The 19,264-nt window shown below is 36.2% G+C and overlaps 1 protein-coding gene across 3 annotated transcripts in view; it reads right to left on the bottom strand.

The window, feature by feature from the left end:
• The window catches only part of DMXL1 (Dmx like 1), a 127,889-nt gene that overhangs the window by 61,956 nt on the left and 46,669 nt on the right, over positions 1-19,264 (bottom strand). For all 3 annotated transcript variants that reach the window (XM_088023239.1, XM_028103551.2, XM_028103552.2), the window contains exons 15-25: positions 19,132-19,237; positions 16,492-16,611; positions 15,968-16,189; positions 11,874-13,559; positions 10,881-10,988; positions 8,256-8,425; positions 7,412-7,509; positions 6,214-6,379; positions 4,583-4,844; positions 1,698-2,791; positions 1,043-1,234 (exon numbers count right to left, since the gene is read on the bottom strand). In XM_088023239.1, coding sequence (XP_087879365.1) covers positions 1,043-1,234; positions 1,698-2,791; positions 4,583-4,844; positions 6,214-6,379; positions 7,412-7,509; positions 8,256-8,425; positions 10,881-10,988; positions 11,874-13,559; positions 15,968-16,189; positions 16,492-16,611; positions 19,132-19,237 — 4,224 coding nt within the window. The remainder of the gene's footprint in view (positions 1-1,042; positions 1,235-1,697; positions 2,792-4,582; positions 4,845-6,213; positions 6,380-7,411; positions 7,510-8,255; positions 8,426-10,880; positions 10,989-11,873; positions 13,560-15,967; positions 16,190-16,491; positions 16,612-19,131; positions 19,238-19,264) is intronic.

The following is a 19,264-nucleotide window of genomic DNA, read 5'->3' as shown; positions in this document are numbered from 1 at the left end:
TTGTGCACAATCTGAAGGAAATTAAATTCTTACTGTATAACACACTATGTGGGCATTTATACTACAGAAGAGCACAGGAAGTGACAAAATTAAATGACAAAGGTTAAGGTTATCCAAGAGGGTAAAACTGTAGGAGAAGCCACCATTAGGCAAGCAGAATATCGAACTGGTGTGATATCACAGCCTGTGAGGTGGGCGAGAACCAGATGACAGACTATTCAAGGAAAAGAAAAAAGAGAAATAGTCAAACTTGGTCATACTTTAAAGGATTTCAGTATGTTTGGAGAGTAAAGATGAAACATGAAATGTGATATTAATGGTACATAAAGTATAGTGGTGATGGATGGCAAGATGATGTGGATGATTATCTAACTATATGATTAGTTATGCATCAGAATCACCTGAGAAATTTCCTAAAAATACATATTCTTAGGACTCACTCTCACACACTGATTCAATAAGTTTGGAGTCAACTTAAGAATCCAAACTTCTAACAAGAATGTCAGGTGATTCTGCTGTAGCTGATTAATAAAACACTGCCTGGCCTAGAGAAACAACAGGGGCAAATTACTTCACATTATCCTTAAAATATATAATTTTTTAATGTTAACAAAGGAAAACTTTATTTGTATATTAATAACTTCACACCAAAATTATTTCTAAAAGGGAATTTCTAAATTATTTCTAAGTTTCTATTTTTAAAAGGCAATCAGCTTTTTGCCTAAGTGTAATACTAAAGAATCACTCATGTATTTGTATACACACCTATTACTCTTATCTTAGTAAAGTGGCTAAATAAGACTAAATAACTAGCACTGTGATTAAAAACTCAAACACCCTATTGGGATAAGAACAAAGTGAGGTGAGCCAGGCCTACAACCACAAGTTTTCTTTGATCAAAAAATTTATAAGTGGTAATGTAACAATTCCTACGTGTAGTCTGATATTTAAAACTATTTCTAAAAAGTGTTGCTTTACATTTTTCTTTCGGTTTTATCATAATAAGCAGCTAAGTTTTAAAGAATGAACCCAACGTCCTTACTTTGCTGCTCTGGATGTCAGGATGGGGTGGTGAATCCAAGTTTATGATGGCATGCAGAATATCATGCGTGAGGTTACTGAGGTGCAGCAACGGGTTGGCAACGACTGTCTTGGCACTAGCTGTACAGGCAAAGAGGAGGGGTACCGAGGTCTGCTCTGACAGAGGGCTGGGAAATATTGGTTCTGAGGTTTCCTTAAAAACAAAGGGAAAAAAAGGTTAATCAACTATTTATAGTTTTAATCCATTACTTCACTAATTCAGGGGCCTCTTGGAAAACCTTAGAACAACTAAAAATTAAAAGCATGACAGAAACTTTTATAGAGTTAGATGGGACCTGAGGAGGTCAACATTCCACCAAATATATTAAAAAATGAGGGGACAACAACCTCTTATCCTAACGAGAAGCTCATCAGCTCACACAGCATTCATATAAGAATTCAGAGTATGAATTCACCTGATCACAGGGCCCGACGCTGAATGATCCTGAAACCATTACACACACACGACTCTACAAATTCATAATACAAAGCACCATACAAAAAAGAGCGTAATGAAGACAACCAAAAATTTTAATATTTAAAGACAAAAAGAACAATACCAAAAACCGTTTCTCCTATGTGTACTATTTCAACTGGCCATCGTCTAAGTTACATACCTGCTGAGATTCTTGTAAAAGCAAAATCAATTCCATTCTCACAGAGGCAAGACCGCCACCATGGGACCCATGAAGTATGCAGTAACTCAGAAACATCCTCAAGAGTGACTGATATTTCAAAAGCCACTGTCTTTTTTCCTGAAAATTTTCTCTCAGTTGTTTCACTTTCGTTTGCTGAAGCAAATCTTCAGCATCTCCATTTAATCCAAATTCATCTCCATTTTCACCAAATGCATGCTGTAAGTCTTCACCATCTGAACAATAGTCACAAGTCCTCTGAAGAGCTATCACCTCTTTTTCAAGCCAGTGGTAGAGTTGGTAACGCAACTTTCCACCATCTATTTCATAGCCAGTAGATAATGTACGAAGTTCTACAGTGAGAATCTTCAAACATGCTCTAAATTTTAATTGAACTGCAATTATATCTTCTGATGGACTTAAAATGTCGTTTTCATCTAGGGTGCTGAGAGATTCTGTGTAATTAGAACTTGTTTCATCTATTTTTTTCCCCATTTTTCTCTGTAAAGGTTTTAGTTCTTTCATTGAAATAGGGAGATCCTCATCTTCTTCATCGTTATCACTGTCCCATTTTAATTCTAAAGAGTCATCCTGAAATACAACACTTGGTTGGCTCCAGTCAAAAGAAAGAGTGGAATTTGACTGCTTCTCTGAGGAACCTTCTGAAGAAGACCCAAAACCATTCATTAGTGACTGTGACCAATCAATAGCAGAAGACTTATCTTCCTTTGCATCCAATTTTAATGGAGAAGAAGGAGAACAGTCTTGACTAGTATCCAAAAAGCTAGATGTTCTGCAAAAAGGTTTTGTTTTCTTGATAACTTTTGGCATCTTCGATAATACTTCCAAAGCTAACATAGGGCAGCCAGCTTTCAAATGAGCACTGGCAGTGGTAAAAAATAATCTTCTTTCACTTAAATTAATTGTTCCTGCCAGTCCGCTTTTTCCTGTTAAACTCATGTGTGTGGACAATACATCAGATGATCCAAAATGACGTCTTAGCAAAAGAGGATGTGTTCTTAGATAATTGTAGAAATTAAAAACTGCAGGATTACAGGCTGACATCATGACTTGATCTGAAAAAAAATTCACTCTATCAGCTAAGAAAAGTTCAAGAGTTGTACTGCAGTCCTTTTCCCTACCTTGGCACTTTTATCTACCTGGTCTTTCGACAACATTTTACTAAGAGAACACACTAATACATAGCAATGAATAGACAAGAACACATTTGTAATGAAAGTGTTTTAACACAAAAGAAAAATAAAGGTTATACTGATTTCCCACCTCTTCAAGTAACAATATAAGATTACTTAAAACACCCACTTTCACACTCTTAGTTCTTATTCTACTTCCCTCAACATTCCTTCCCAGTCTGTTTTGCTAAATTTTCCTCATCTCCCACTTTAGAATGTTAAGAGTGTCCTAGAGTTCAAGGCTTGACTTCTATCTACCCTCCATGAGTGAATTCAAACAGTCCCATGGCTTCAAATACCATCGAGACACCGATAACTTGCATTATCTATTTCAGGTCCAACTTTACCCTGTAAATCTTAACTGCTATATCCACATGCCTACAGTACATTTCCATTTCCATGCACACATTCTTGCCTCAAAGCCTTTTTATTTAGTGAGCCTTTAACGTAAACCACTCTTCACCCAATTAGCTACACTGACCTCATGACACTCAGGTCCCTGCTCAGAGGTCACCTTACCAGAGAAGTCTTCTCTGTCTAAAACAACACTCCTCCACACCGGCTCCTGGTCTTGCCCATATCATTTACCTCAAGCTAAAAACTTAGAGGAGTTATCAAAATTGACTCTATTCCCTTCACATTCCATATCCAATCCTATCTAGTCCACCTGAAAATTATATTCCAAATCCAACCATTTTTCTCTGCCTCCACTCCTATCATCCTGGTCCAAACCACTACTACCTTTTAAAATTTTCTCCTAGAATACAGATTTAATTGGCTCTAAAAGTATGTGATCATGTATTAATTCCAAATCAAAATACATTTTTGACATGAATATGTATAGGCATAAAAATGTGACAAGAAAAGGCCTTTTATTTCCCCCCTTCATCACAGAAAAGCCGGTCTAGACATCTTCAGCTCAGATGGCCAGGACACTTGAACAACTGAACATGGCTTTCTCACAAGTCTTTCACAGTAAGACACATGATACACTTCCTGATTGAATGATGCTATGTAAAAAGCCATGAACTAAAATCTTTGCCTGTTAGTACTCCCAATAATAGGACACCTATGATACCAGCTATCAGAACCAATTCAATTCTACCTATGGAAAAATATTTGAAAAGCACATACCATTTTTATATAATTTATACAAAGATTTCCATTTTATACTAACCTCCAGAAAAGCTATAGCAAATGGGATTTCTAAAACAAAAGGCAGAAGTAGATCTCAAAAAAAAATTATAAAAAATTCTCTACTATACTCATAAAAAAATTAATCATATCACTTAAGTCAACTTGCTTTACACTGAATATTTTTATTATAAAAATTATAAAACTGATTATCAAATACACAAACTTCCACCTAAGAAAATCACCCTTACATCACTATTTTCTCCAGAATTTATACTCTAACATTGATAATAGTTATGTTCAATACATTGATTTTATAAAAACAGAAAAACCAAAGTTCTTGGTTTTCAAAGGATTTTTCTGAAAAAAGGAATCCCCCCACCTAAAAAGAAACACATGCATAACTCTTATGTTCCCACCTAAGCCTTAAAGTCTTAGTCCATGTTTTCAACTTACTTTGTATTACCCTTAGCACCCAACAGTGTGTTCTGTACCCAGCAAATGCTAATATATTATTAGTACCTTAGAAATACAACTTACCATCATCCTCTCTGACAGGTTGCTTTATTAATGTTTCCAGAGCACCACTATAATCTTCCAAAATCCAATATGCCATACTCCGAAGAAAAGGATCATAATGCATATTTATGTTCAGTGAACTGAATTCATTGACAGGAGAATCAATCCCCAAAACTTTTTTACGTAAAATAGATTTGTATGTTGCAGATGTATCAAATTCAGACTCAAAGAGTCTTGCTATTACAAGAGCCAATTGAATGTCATTCAGTTTCTCAAGACATACCTTCAAAAAAAGAACTCCTGGTCATAAATAAGCAGGGGCATCTTTCATTTTAAGATAAACTCAACTGACTCACTAATAACTACAATGAATAAAAGGCACTGATATCTGAACTAAGTGAACAAAGATAATAACAAATAAAACATATACTGCTTCCTTTAGCAAATCTATCTGCTACTAAATACCTACTTGCAACAAGAATTAACCTATAAATATTAAATTACCCTCAAGAAATTCAACTCAAACAACATTTTATTTCATTTTTTTCTTTTCTTTTCTTTTTCTTTTTTTTTTTTTGAGAGAGAGAGAAGGAGAGACAGCAGGGAGAGGGGTAGGGGAAGAGGGAGGGAAAATCCTAACCAGGCTTCACAGCTTGGAGCACGACTTGGCTTTCAATCTCAAGACCCTGAGATCATGACCTGAGCCGAAATCAGGAGTGAGACGCTTTTTTTTTTTTTTTTTTTTTTGAGAGAGAGAGAGAGAGAGAGCATGAACAGGGAGGAGGGGCAGAAGGAGAGGGAAAAGCAGATTCCCTGCTAAGCAAGGAGCCCGATGTGACGCGGGACTCAAACCCAGGACCGTGGGATCATGAACTGAGCTGAAGGGAGATGCTTAACCAACTGAGCTACCCAAGCTGAATGTCATTCCTGACATTGTTTCTAGAACTTCTACTCTTCCCCATCCATCTCAGCAGACTATATAGGGTTTCCTTCCTAATTAAAAAGCTGTTTTGAATTACTTGTATAAAATTCCAAGCACAAGGGCAATTTGAGGGGTGTCTGGGTGGCTCAGTCAGATAAGCGGCTGCCTTCAGCTCAGGTCATGATTCCAGGATCCTGGGATTGAGCCCTATGTTGGGCTCCCTGCTCAGCAGGGGGTCTGTTTCTTCTTCTCCCTCTGCCCCTCCCCTCTGCTCCTGCTCTCTCGTGCGTGCGCTCTCTCAAATAAATATATATTTTTAAAAAGAGCAATTTGATAGACAGGTTATACCTCAAATGTTTTAATTTTTTAAGGTTTACTGAAAAATAATCAGTTAAAAATATGCTACAGTTCATCAACTAAGACAGAGCCAAATATAGATTCACATATGTTTAAACTGATAGAACAAACTTTTTTTAAACCTATTCATAAATAGTCTTAAAAGTTAGATCAACTATCTCTACCAACCAATACAATGTGGCTAATCTTCATTCTGTGTAAGTATCATTCAAGCTAAATGGCAAAATTTTAAAAGTCACTATTTAATATTACTAAGTATTTAGCCTTACATAATTTCCACTATACTTAAACTGAAATTAAAATATAAAAAATTGAGCTTACAGAAAGAGCTTAAAAAGATGACAATGCTTTTTTAAAGAAGTTTCATCATTACCTCAATTGCATCTCTGAGGCAACCAGCTAAAAGAAAAAATGCTGCAGAATGTTCAAATCTTTGTTTGCCTAACAAAGAAAAAGCATTCTTTAAAGCTGCTCTACGCCATCTCTCATCCTCAAAGTTGTGTCCAAAAAACTGTGTCATCTTGGGGTCTTTTTGTGATCTATAAAGAAAAAAAAACTGTATGAAAATTTTGAAACATAATGTTTCCACAATCAGAACCAATTTTAACCAAAGTTAGCCATTTAAATGTTAAGACTCCAAAGAAACATTTGCGTATCAAGTACTATACATCTGCTTCTCTTCTGAGCAAAAGAACACTTACAGTAAACATCTACTTCTTCATACAAATCTCAGAGACTACTGAAAAAATTTCTTTCAAACTATAAAGAAAACTGCTTTAGCAGTACTTCAGGAAATTATGTCTAAATCCATGCAAAATATATACCTTATATTAACTTGTGTGGTACTTTACCATTTAAACTTCATCAATCACTTTCACCCCCAATGCCCACCTGATAATGACTGGTAATCAAAATCTAAGGAATGTATCCTCATTCAAAACAATCCTAAGAGATCTAGTCTCTTAGAAGACTGACTGGTACCCATGATTTTCCCCCAAAGGTTGCTATTCATATGGAATCACCTGGAACTGAATGCAAAATAAATGGTGAACTATTTTTGGTGGTCATGTTTATCAAGTCTTGCTGAGAACTAGTGAAAGATGACCAAGTGACCCAAAGTCCAAGTGACCCTAGCTCAATAATGGGGTCAGGTCAGGGACCACTGGAGGAGGGTAGTTTGGAGGGATGGCCTGGCCGATGAGCTCGTGATAAGGCAGAGGGTGGATCGCTGTTCAAGACCACCAATTCATCTCCCCCACTCCAGATGCAAGGTTTTAGTTTAGTTCTTTGTTCTACAGAAATATCATGGGAAGTTCTTAAAATAAACAATCAAACAAAAAAAATGTTCTTCTGGACTGATAAACCTGAAAACAAACTAAAGTGACCTCATCAAGATTCTTTTGTTCTGGAGAACACCTGGGCTTCTTTCCTATGAATCTCTCCTTAAATGCAAAAATAACTACGAATCTACAAGAATCACATTTAACAAGAACCACAAATCTTTACTTTTACTTCATACATTTACTCTTCATGAAGAGTTTCCCATTTTGAAGCATAGTTTTCCCACCTACCTATATAATCCCCAAATCACAGCTTTCTTTCTCATTGCAAGGTAAAAAATGGCAGCATCTAAAGGATCATTCTTTCTATAAAAGGCTGCTTTGGCTACCTACAATTAGAAAATATTGGTCAAAATTTCATAGAAACAATTTTTAAATGAACAAAATAATTTCACATTGAAGACTGGCACATTTTATTTAAATGTTCAATAAATTTAGAAAATATGTACACTAACGCACGGATGTATACACACACACACACAAACACATATTATACACAGATATACATATATTTTTTATACAAAAGTAATCATGATGGCCTCCAAAGACACAGAGAGGTGGGAACATAGGACAACACTTTTCATTACAAGCTCTTCGTTACTATTTTATTTTTCCAAAGATGTGCACATACTATTTTGTAAAAATCAGACATACACTACTAATGTGTCAACTAGCAATTTAAGAATTAGAATATAAACATTAAAAACCTGTATTAATGTGATATTTTGAAATATAATGGCTATGTAAAAGCATTTTACTGCTTCAATTAAAGAAAGAGAAACAAGAAAGGAAATATGGAATGTCCTTTAAAGAAACTCAGAATATACTAATTCATTTTTTTAAAGATTTTATTTATTTATTTGATGGGGGGGATGGAGAGAATTAGAGCACAAGCAGGGGGAAAGGCAGAGGGAAAGGGAGAAGCAGGTTCCCCACTGAACAGGGAGCCCGACTTGACGTGGGACTCAAATCCAGGACCCTGGGATCATGACCTGAGCTGAAGGCAGACACTTAACCCACTGAGCCACCCAGGCGCCCCTAATTCATTTTTATACCAAAATAAAACACAACTTACCTTCTCTATGCACTTGCGTAAGGTGCGTGTATTCCGGACCCACCACCCCACACCCATGGCTCTCAGTTCAGACCAAGTGGGATCATCTCTCTGCATGGCTGGCAACATGTTCAGCAGCTCTTCTTCTGCTACTGAGTGAAATGCCCAGGCAAAATGACTAGTAGACAGGCCTGAAGAAATGTCAAAAATAATGTTTATAAGAAATGTGTGTTTCATATTTGCCATAAAAATGTCTAAACTTTCATGAGACTCACAGAGTTACAACTAAGTAGTTAAGGTTGGAGGGAATATGGGTTTTTTTTTCCTTGCTTCTCCTATCAACTCTATCACTTCATTGTTTTCTACAATAAGCATATATTTTCTATAATTAAAACATTTTTTAAAAGATTAAAAAATTCTGTATGGCAAATGCCACTGTGAGTATTTTTGTTCTTTAGCTATTACCCACGACCTTTCCTTAGAAAATGAGAAACACGTAAAGCTTTATTCTATGCTGAAATGATTGTTCTTCATTGCTGACTCTCACTGTCCTTTGGTCAACGTTTGTTTTTGTGGATTTAACTCCATGGAATTAAAAAAGCATTAAGTAGACGGGACAGCACACTGAACAGAACTTAAGACTGTAGAGTAGACTCCAGGGGTGCCTGGGTGGCTCAGTCATTAAGCGTCTGCCTTTGGCTCAGGTCAGGATCCCAGGGTCCTGGGATTGAGCCCCGCATCGGGCTCCCTGCTCAGCGGGAAGCCTGCTTCTCAAACCTCTCCCACTCCCCCTGCTTGTGTTCCCTCTCTCTCTGTCAAATAAATAAAATCTTAAAAAAAAAAAAAAAGACTGTAGACTCCAGAATCCGAATGTATACAATAAGCCCAGCTCCAACCCTAACTATAGAACTGTGGGCAAGTTACTTAGTCTCTTGACTTATCAATTTTCCTCATTTATAAAATGTGAATAATCATGGCACTACCTTATTACATTGTTGTGAGGATTGAAATACTATAGTTAAAGCATTTAGAATAGTACCGTACCTGGTAACTAGTATGTCAGATACTTTTCTATTTAAACAGCATCATTTACAGCACCTATTCTCTGAACCTACTGGCCAGTACATGTGGTATTTCTTGTTGAGCTTCTATTTTGTCTCTTCAGGGTATGTTCTGTTTAGTATTTCTGGGTGAAGTACATGCTTAATTGTAAGATGTGGCTTTGACATATATGGACTGAACATTTAAACCTAGTATCAAATGCCAAGGAATATGAAGTGTTCACTATACCCAAGTCTTTGGAAAGAAAGAAACAAATTTAGAAAAAGAAAAACACATATGCAGGGCGCCTGGGTGGCTCAGTTGGTTAAGCGACTGCCTTCGGCTCAGGTCATGATCCTGGAGTCCCGGGATCGAGTCCCGCATCGGGCTCCCTGCTCAGCAGGGAGTCTGCTTCTCCCTTTGACCCTCTTCCCTCTCGTGCGCTCTATCTCTCAGTCTCTCTCTCTCAAATAAATAAATAAAATCTTAAAAAAAAAAAAAGAAAAACACATATGCAGTGAATGGACTGCTATTCTATTTTTTTTTTAAAGATTTTATTTGTTTGAGAGAGAGAGAGAGAGAGAGAGAGCACGAGGGGGGGGTCAGAGGGAGAAGCAGACTCCCTGCTGAGCAGAGAGCCCGATGTGGGGCTCGATCCCAGGACTCCAGGATCATGACCTGAGCTGAAGGCAGTCGCTTAACCAACTGAGCCACCCAGGCGCCCTGGACTGATATTCTAAATATTTTTATATTCCTATTATCTCTCAACCAAGTTCAATAATGTTTCATAAATACACATTTTGACTTAGAATTTTAAGCTTTACTTTTCCAAAGCTAAATACAAAATGAAGGTAAGGAGGAAACAGAAAGACAGAAAGAAAGGAAAAGAGAGAGCAAGAGACAGACACCAATGAGCAGAGGCTAACCTGTGGAGTCCCGATAACACTGTTTAAACCTACAGACCCAATAATGCTGGAATGCAGCTCTACCTCTGAACTTCCTGGGCACTAACCCTAACCCAAGAAATACCCTGTTTTAAGTTACCTTAAATTTCAGTACAGTTATTTGTTACTTTGAGTCCTGACTAACTACCTAAGAGTATCTGAAAGGTTACTCAACTAATATCTGAAATATACATTAATGAGTAGTTTTGGGTGTAAGTGAATTTTTACTTTCAATGGTCTCTACTCTGTAAGACAATTAGAAATTAAATATATATTATTTCTGTAACAAAAATGTTACTCAGATTTTCGGTAAAAAGCTGAACTTCAATAATTGTCAAACAGGAGAAAGAAGATAACCTAAAGAAGTTAAAGAGAATAAAACAGTATTAATTGGCCTTTAACGTACGGTGCATTTGAAAATGTAACACAGAATATCCAACTGCCCAATATCCATTTTTTCATTAACTCTTCCCATCTACCAAAAAAATTCCAATATTTTAAGCAAAGAAAACTAAGTGGAAATAAGTATTTTTACAAGCAAGTTAAGGAAACTTAGAATGTGTCAAATTTGTCATTGTTATCACATCTGGGCAAAACCAAACAAATGTGCTCCAGCCTACTTTTACTCCCATTCCTTTTAGTAGATTACCACTAAAATCACCTTGGTGAAGGAGCTGAGCTCGATAAGCTGGAAGGGAAGTTGTAAGGAAAGTATGAAGTCGAACAGCCAAAAGAAATTTTAAGCCACATTCATCAAGAGTTTCTCCACCTACAAAAAAAAACAAAACAAAAAGTATTCACTTATTTGTATTTATAAGAAAGCCAGTTCATTAGCAAAATCCAAGTAAATGTTAATAAGATCTGATCTTATTTAAATCAAAATGTGACTAAATTTTAAAGGAGTTTAACCTTCACTGTGGAGTATACTAAAGTATCTTCTGTTTTGATTCAAGTCCTAGACCCATCCCAATAATCTGCTGCTAATATGGCAAAGAATAGCTGTGCATGTTCCTTTCAAGCATAGTTCAAGGGGTGCATCCTACTGATCTCTGTACAAAGCTGGACTTATTAATTTCAGATCTTGTTGAGATATGATGGAAATTCTACATTCAATTTTTTATTTTTATATATAACTCAGGAGATTAAGAGGAAAAAAATGCTCTCTGGGTGAGGAAAAGACCTAATTTTAATATCCTTATATTTTTGCTATTCTAGGTAGGAGTATATACATTAGTGCTAATTAAAAAAAAAAAACCTCAATATTTTAAAAACCAAATTAATAGTGATTACAACAGGAGTAAAAGTAAAGCAGAAAGCACCTTTTATTTTCAGGTATCTAAAGTGATTAGTTAATAAAAATGTTAACTTTTGCCAAACTCCAAAAGGATTCAGCTGGATCTTTACTATTATTGGGCAATTAGGTAAAAATGGCTGGCATAATGAATCTCTGCCTACTTTCTCAAAGTACTATGATTTATGGGATAAATAGCATATATTAAAGTTAAACTTTATATATACTGGGAAAGGAGCAATAATGATTAAAAAAGCCTTCCTGGGCATAATTTTCATAAAAATCACTAAAGATTATTTTCTGGGCAAATAAGTAAACTTATTATCAGTTTCTCCTCCAATCCTGTACCCAATTTAGTTTTACCTTGGCTTCTGTCTCTGCTCTCCCCGATATCAGTGCTGGTAGTTGCAATTGTATCTGCTAAGGCCATCAGAGACATCTGCTCCATCCGGCTGAGTCCCGGTAGACTGGAATGAAGTAAGTGGCCAGAGAGAACCTGAGCCTGCTCAGGACCAAAGTAAGTTGGGCTGTACTGCGAAAGGTCGATGACCCTGGGCTTGGCAGTTTCCTCATCTGTCTCTACCACTTGATGATCAGTCATTAATGTTGGGATCTGAAAAAGCTCATCATAGCTTTCTTTTGACAACTGGCTTGAGTTATTTAAGGTACTCGGATTACTAGACTTCTCTAAAGACGAGTGGCAGCTGTCGTCGTCTGCCGCAAGTAAGGCGTATAAGGGAACCGGAGGGACACAATCTATTTCCGTGTAGTCCGTATTTTCACTTTTGTTGAAAGCCTGGGGGTCCCTGGTAGTGCTTCCGCTAGCACTGATAGCGAGAGACCGGAGGCGGCGCTCGTGGCTGGATTCAGCTTCATTCAGCGCCACAACCTCCCCAGCGATGCACTTGACAAGGTGAGACAAGATGGCCTTTGCTCTCCGAACCTTGCCAAGGTCCATGAGTTCCAAAAGCTGCAAGGGATGGTACTGAGGTAAAGTTGGGGAAAGAACATGAGCTGCTTCAAAAAGACCTGAATCTTCCGTATCCACAGAAGGATCGAAGGCAGTTTTCTTTCCACAGATTTTCTGTGCAAGACTGGTCATGGATCGAGTCAGAGTTTTCTTTGGAGGATGTAATCCAGAACTTGATGAGGTGCTCTGTTTTATTAAACTTATTATAGATGGAGTGCTCCCGTTGTACGAATCTGTTGTAACAGGTTCCTGTTTAGAAGATGGCTGCCACTGGGAATATACATGCATTTCACAATCCATTCCTACCACCAGGATGCCATCCCGGACCCATGATAAAGAAACAGGAAAAGGTGGAGAGCCTTCCACAGAAGAAACCAAGTCCATACTTCTTAAGAGGACAAATTTAGAGAGAGGCACAGCTTTAGGGCTTTCCCAGAGAGGAAAGGCTAGGCTTTCCTTACCAGCCTGTTCTTGTACCTTGCCAGCCAGGGGTCCATACATAAAAAGTTTTGATCCAATTCCTACAGTGAGGATATGAGAACCATCTTCCCTAGACATCCAATCTAAGTGAACTAAATGCTTTGTGTTTGATGTGATACTCTCTTTACTGGATAAATACACCTCTTGTTTATTATAAGCCACTAAATTGCTATCAATACTAATACCAGAATCTAACACTGTATTCAATTCATCTAAATGAATCGTCTGTTCAAGGACCCAACATGAACCTCCTGTAGACTCACATTCAAAAATACTGACGTGCATCAGGAAGTCCTGAGAAGACCTACTATTAGATGCAGGCTGCTTGTACGCCACTGCTAACCGATTTGTATGTGCACAGCTAACTTCTACAGGCCTACCAGGGACAGTTATACTACTATTGCTATGAAGTCCATCTTCAATAAGTAATGGCCATTCTTCCCAAATGTATACAAGATCCATTTTTCCGTTCTTTGATGTGTCAGGTTCTCCATCTGTTACTCTGCATCTCCAGAATCTTACTTTCTCATCCGAACATGAAGTTGCCAATAAATAAGGAGCACTGCACACAGGATATATGGAAGAAGAACTCAGATGGCCTAAAATAAAAATAATCTATTAACAAAATGTCAAAGGTGGTTAAATATTTCTGTTTTCATGCACCAAAGGTTTTTGGTCTTTGAATTAACTACTGTTAACAAGACAGCCTACATTTAGTTTAGGAGTCAACAGGATCACTAAAAAGCTTTTAATGACATCAAAAAGGTATACAAAAAGGGAAATATTACCAAAATCTAGAGCTGAAAGAGAACTCTGAGGTAACTTCAATTCCTACATTTTATACATAAGGACCCTTGACCAAATGTGTGTAGTATCTTACACTAAATCAAACAGCTAGAATAAGACAGAATTAGAAAACCTGAATTCTAGTCCTGGTTCTCAGGCCAGCATTCTTTTCACCCAATTCTTATAAATTGCATTTTTAAGATACCAATACATTTTAAAAACTGTGTCATCATTTATTGGCTCCTCCTCTTCAGTGTTTTTACTATTTTGTGTGCAGCCCATGCTTACCTATGTACTAAATGGGCCCTCCATAACTGAGGGGTATTTGATTCTACTGATGCTGCTAAGATTCCTAAGTGAGACAAACATTTGCTGTCCTTAACGTAATTATATACTCTTAACTTCCCAAACCATCGGCAAGCTTTCTTTTTCTTTAAGATAGCAGTGACTATGTGAGGCTTTGCTTAGCCAGAGTCTCTGCTGCAACTCTTCCATCCTGCCAGTCCAGAGCAAAAGCATGTATACCCAAGAGTCATCCATAGGTGTGGCAAGGTTCAATCAAATGTATTTACAAAACAGGTAGATGGCCCATAGTCTGCCAACTCCTGTTCCAAATTATTAAATATAAACTACTAATTATAATATATAAATGTATATAGGGACATAATATATAAATGTTATATAGAACATTTATCGTATTTCAAAAGCATTTCAACATAATTTTTTTTTTTAAGATTTTATTTATTTATTTGACAGAGAGAAACACAGCGAGAGAGGGAACACAAGCAGGGGGAGCAGGAGAGGGAGAAGCAGGCTTCCTGCAGAGCAGGAAGCCCGACATGGGGCTCGATCCCAGGACCCTAGGATCATGACCTGAGCCAAAGGCAGACGCTTAATGACTGAGCCACCCAGGCGCCCCTCAACATAATTTTAATAAAGTTTAAAGTCCTCAAGGAGTATAGCACTGTTGCAGAAGGACACAACAAGCACTGTCCATGTTATCTCTGAGCTGAACAGAGACTAGCAGGTTTACCTGCTGAAGAGTCCTGATTAAAAACAAAATTCTTAAGACTAGCATTTACTATATGCTGTTTTTGCCAACAAAACGAATTTCTTCTCTTTCCCTAGAACTCCTCTTCTTCTGCCAAACTCAACTTGGGCCAAAGTTAAATAAGAGGGCTGTTTCTAGAAATATTTCTCTTACATTTGCCATATGTTTTAACTGGAGTTCGGCAGTGAAGATCATACCATTCTGGCTAAGAGAACAGCTCTTAAAATTGTGTCAATGCAAACATCATTCTTTTTCAAACTTTAACTTTCCTTGCACTGATGCCTCTTTTAGTAAAATATACAAAGAAGCAGAATTAAAAGTTACCAGAACACTGTTAATACCCCAACTCCTGCTAACTTCACCAATTAAAAAAGATTAAGTACCTGATAACACGGCACTGTTTATTATAAGCCACTAAATTGCTATCAATACTAATACCAGAAAAGCATTCAAAGTCATCAGTCCAAAAAAAAGACAGAGAAGTAGAAAAAAACAAAAATGCACACTCTGACTACAAAAACCAAAGAAATGGGTGATAAAAAGATGGATTTTGTGTTGGTTTTCTTGATACCCTAGAATTGTGGTTCATGATCTGTTGTGTGCAATTAGAGTCACGTGGGACCCTTGTTAAAACAGCCTGGTAGGTGCACCCCAGAGTCTGTGATTCAGTAAATCCTAGGGGTAAGCCCAAGAATTTTTATTTCTAACAAGGTGCCAGATAATGTTGAAGCTGCCAGTCTGGGGATCACATTTTGAGAACCACTGCCCTAGGATAAAGATGATAAATATATACCAGGACCCACACACTCAGAATCCTTCAGAGCACACAGCTCCAGGCAGTCACTACCAATATTATCAAAGTTGGTAAATAAGGCACAACCTCATTACTATCTCTGCCCAGGAAACTCCAGGTTCTTCTTCATAAAGACATCATGAAAATTTGTTTCAGAAATCAATATTTAAGACTACAACTGGCTGACAAATGTCAGAATAATGTGAAAACCATAATGAGAATTTATTTAAGTTTTCAATGTAGGATACTTAAAATAGTGTTTCCATTTCTGCTTCCATGTGGATTTACAAACAGAAGTTGTGCCTCTTTTTAAATACCTTACTAAATATTCATGGATTATCAAGTTTGATTAGTCTCTTTTCACAAATTTTACAAACCTGCTGATGGCTTAACACTTATTATCTCAACTCCTTCTGGCAAATGCAACTCTTGGCTATAAACCATTTCTGAAGTCAGAGTCAACTTGCTGGTGCTCTGGAGATTTGCTCTGCAAGCCTGATACTTCTGTGAAAAAGGAGATATGATCTTCTCTGGAGAAGAAGAATAATGTTCTTCCGGCTGCCAAACTGCTTCAGATATTTTTGTATCTATTTTTTCATCTATAAAACATAAGAAAAGAACCAAAAACTGGGTGGGGGGGAACCCTGTAAGTATTAAAACTGTTATATTTTATAATCTCAAGGCCTTATGAAGGATAAGAAAACATATTAATAGGATTCTTTATGGAAAGAAAATCAGAGAATCCGTTTGCTTTTTTAAGTAACTGAATAAAACTACAATTATTTTCACTCAATAAGAACAGGTTTAAAAAATATGTACTTAACTATCTAACCATATATAATTTGTTCACTTAAGCCTACTTGAAGTTCAAAAGATTTAAAAAAAAAAAAAGACGACTCACCCAATGAGACAGGAATGGACTTTAAATGTAAATTCCACATGTGTAACAATGAACGGTTGTCTTGGGTACATTCTATTACAATTAGGTAGAATTTCTCAGAAAATCCATTATGTGAGCTGCCTGTTGGTATTAATATTTTTCACTATTAACATGGATAAATGAGACAACTTATTAAATATGGCAAGTTAAAAATGAATGAATTTTTAAAATTCTATATACAAAGTAGCATTAAGGAATACAATCAACTTTCTGATCACATGAATTTGTATTAAATTAAAATTTTAACAATTAAACGTATGCTATGCTTTTCATTCCTGAATCGACAGGCTTACAAAAGTCAAATATCACAGTAATCACTATCACGTTGTTCACATAGGTTAGACCATAAGAAAATTTCTGAACAGGTGGGAACACTATGTGACAGATACTTTAAATCAACATATCATGATTAAAACTGTATTGCCAAACATATTTCAAAGTAAATAACTTCCATAATGGAATGACCTATTAACGAAGTTTAAGAATCAAAATAAAAGTAGTCATCGTTCACCACATTAAGAAAACTTTTCTTAGTCAAAACTGCATCATTTAAGCAGCACACAAGCTGCTCAAAATAAAAACACTGCATCTAAAATATAAAATCAGTGACTCATTATTGCCTGAAAAAAATTAACTTGGTCTAATGATGGACTTTAATCCAAGTTTCTTAATTATAAACTAGTCTTCACTATGTACAAAATTATGTAAAGAAAAATTATAAAAACTATATAAATCATAGAATATATAAAAATCAGAAAAATAACCATAAACATCTTAAGTTGTATTGTGCTAAGAAACTAAATGAAAAGGTAACCTTGGTAATATGTTCTGGGTGAGTTACGCACTTATACAAGAATTAAGAGGAAGGAGAGGATAAGGGATTATGACTAAAGATAAAAGATCAGAGATCAATCTATTTCTGATAATTTTACTAACAAGAAAGAATGTCCTAATAATGTAAGTATCTGTGAAACGTTTTTTTGGTTCCTAATATTAGAACAACGTAAGATGAACACATTATACTTGGGTGTTTTCTGGAAAACTCTGATAATGAAGATAACAGTTTTTGAGTAAAAGAATTCCCAAGATATTTTAAGAAAAACTAGGAAAAATATTGTTTTAAAGAGAAAAAAATAAATTAAAAATTAAAGAATCCTAGAAAACGCTAGAATAGATTTAAGATCACAACAAAACTCCACCTAATCTCTTTAAAAAAACCCTTAAAGAGATTAAAAAAAAGAAAAATATTAATGTTAATATTTCAATATAAAAAAGGAAAAATAAAGAACACTTTGTTGATATAAACAGCCCTTTATCCTGTACTTGACATTTTTATTTTCCATTTTCAGTATCTTTCCATCATTATATTCAGAGCTTATCAAAGCACTGTGCTTTGCACAGTTCACAAATTCTCAGGGAAAATGACTAAGTGAAAACAGTGGTAAGAAATTACACATTCAACATAACAGTGCAAACCTCAAAGGAAAAGAAAACTGGAAATGCGTGGAATTAAGAGTACAAGAGAAGTAAGAAAAATAATCTGGAACAAATACAGAATGAAAATAGTATTACGTGGGGCTTAATTAATAACGGACTTTTAAAAGCAACAGGCACGGGCGCCTGGGTGGCTCAGATGGTTAAGCGTCTGCCTTCGGCTCAGGTCATGATCCCAGAGTCCTGGGATCGAGTCCCACATCGGGCTCCCTGCTGCTTGGGAGCCTGCTTCTCCCTCTGCCTCTCTCTGTCTCTCATGAATAAATAAATAAAATATTAAAAAAAAAAAAAAGCACCAGGCAAAAACTGTATGGTTCATTTATAAGGAAAGACATTTCTCAGTTTGGTTTGGCTCTGTAATCAAAACTGATGACCAAGAGATCTGAGTTTCATTTTGCTCTGTTTTCCACTATATAAAATAACAGTTAATTTTTAGTGGAGGAGTTTAATTTTTTTAAATGTTTAACTATAAAAGAATTAAAACACTTTTGTCTTTAAATTATAACTTGAAGTTTTAAGCTACTGCTTTAAATTGTAGATTTCTAAAAGGTCAGGCATCCATATTATCCAAACCGTTAGTGCAGGACTATATCCATGCAAAGAGTACTCTATACTACTAATAAAAAAAAATCTCTATTATGCATTTTAAAAAATATAATTGACAAACCCCTTTAATTTTTCATGTTTATTTCCTGGTTTAAGAATAAAAGACTACTGGGCACCTGGGTGGCTCAGTCAGTTGAGTGTCTGCCTTTGGCTCAGGTCATGATCCCGGGGTCCTGGGATTGAGCCCCGCATTGGGTTCCGCGCTTAGTGGGGAGCCTGCTTCTCCCTCTGCCTCTGCCTGCTGCTCCCCCTGCTCGTGCTCTTTCCTGTTCTCCCTCTCTCTCAAATAAATAAATAAATAAACAAATAAATATCTTAAAAAAGAAAAATCAAAGAATAAAAAACTACTGGTATGTATATGGTAAATAACATCACAAACCTACACAGGAAAATTTTAAGTTCACATAGATGATATGAAACATTATATCAACTTATCTTTATTTACTGTTTACCGCACTCTACATAATATTTCTCATTACATAAAAAAAAACTATTCTTTACCTGCATCAGGTAATATTCTGTCTTTTCCCACCAGACTTTTCTTCTCAAGGTTATTCAAAATGAAATCTTCTTGAAAAACATGAAGCAGCTGGGTTTTTCTGCCTTGCTGAATGTAAATAAACACCAACATAAG

This window comes from Eumetopias jubatus, unplaced genomic scaffold (genome assembly GCF_037043125.1).
Source record: "Eumetopias jubatus isolate StellerSeaLion01/CBP00866 unplaced genomic scaffold, mEumJub1_p1.0 scaffold_5, whole genome shotgun sequence".
Taxonomy (NCBI): domain Eukaryota; kingdom Metazoa; phylum Chordata; class Mammalia; order Carnivora; family Otariidae; genus Eumetopias; species Eumetopias jubatus.
Note: the sequence above shows the minus strand (reverse complement) of the source record. Positions and strands in the feature narration are given on the sequence as shown.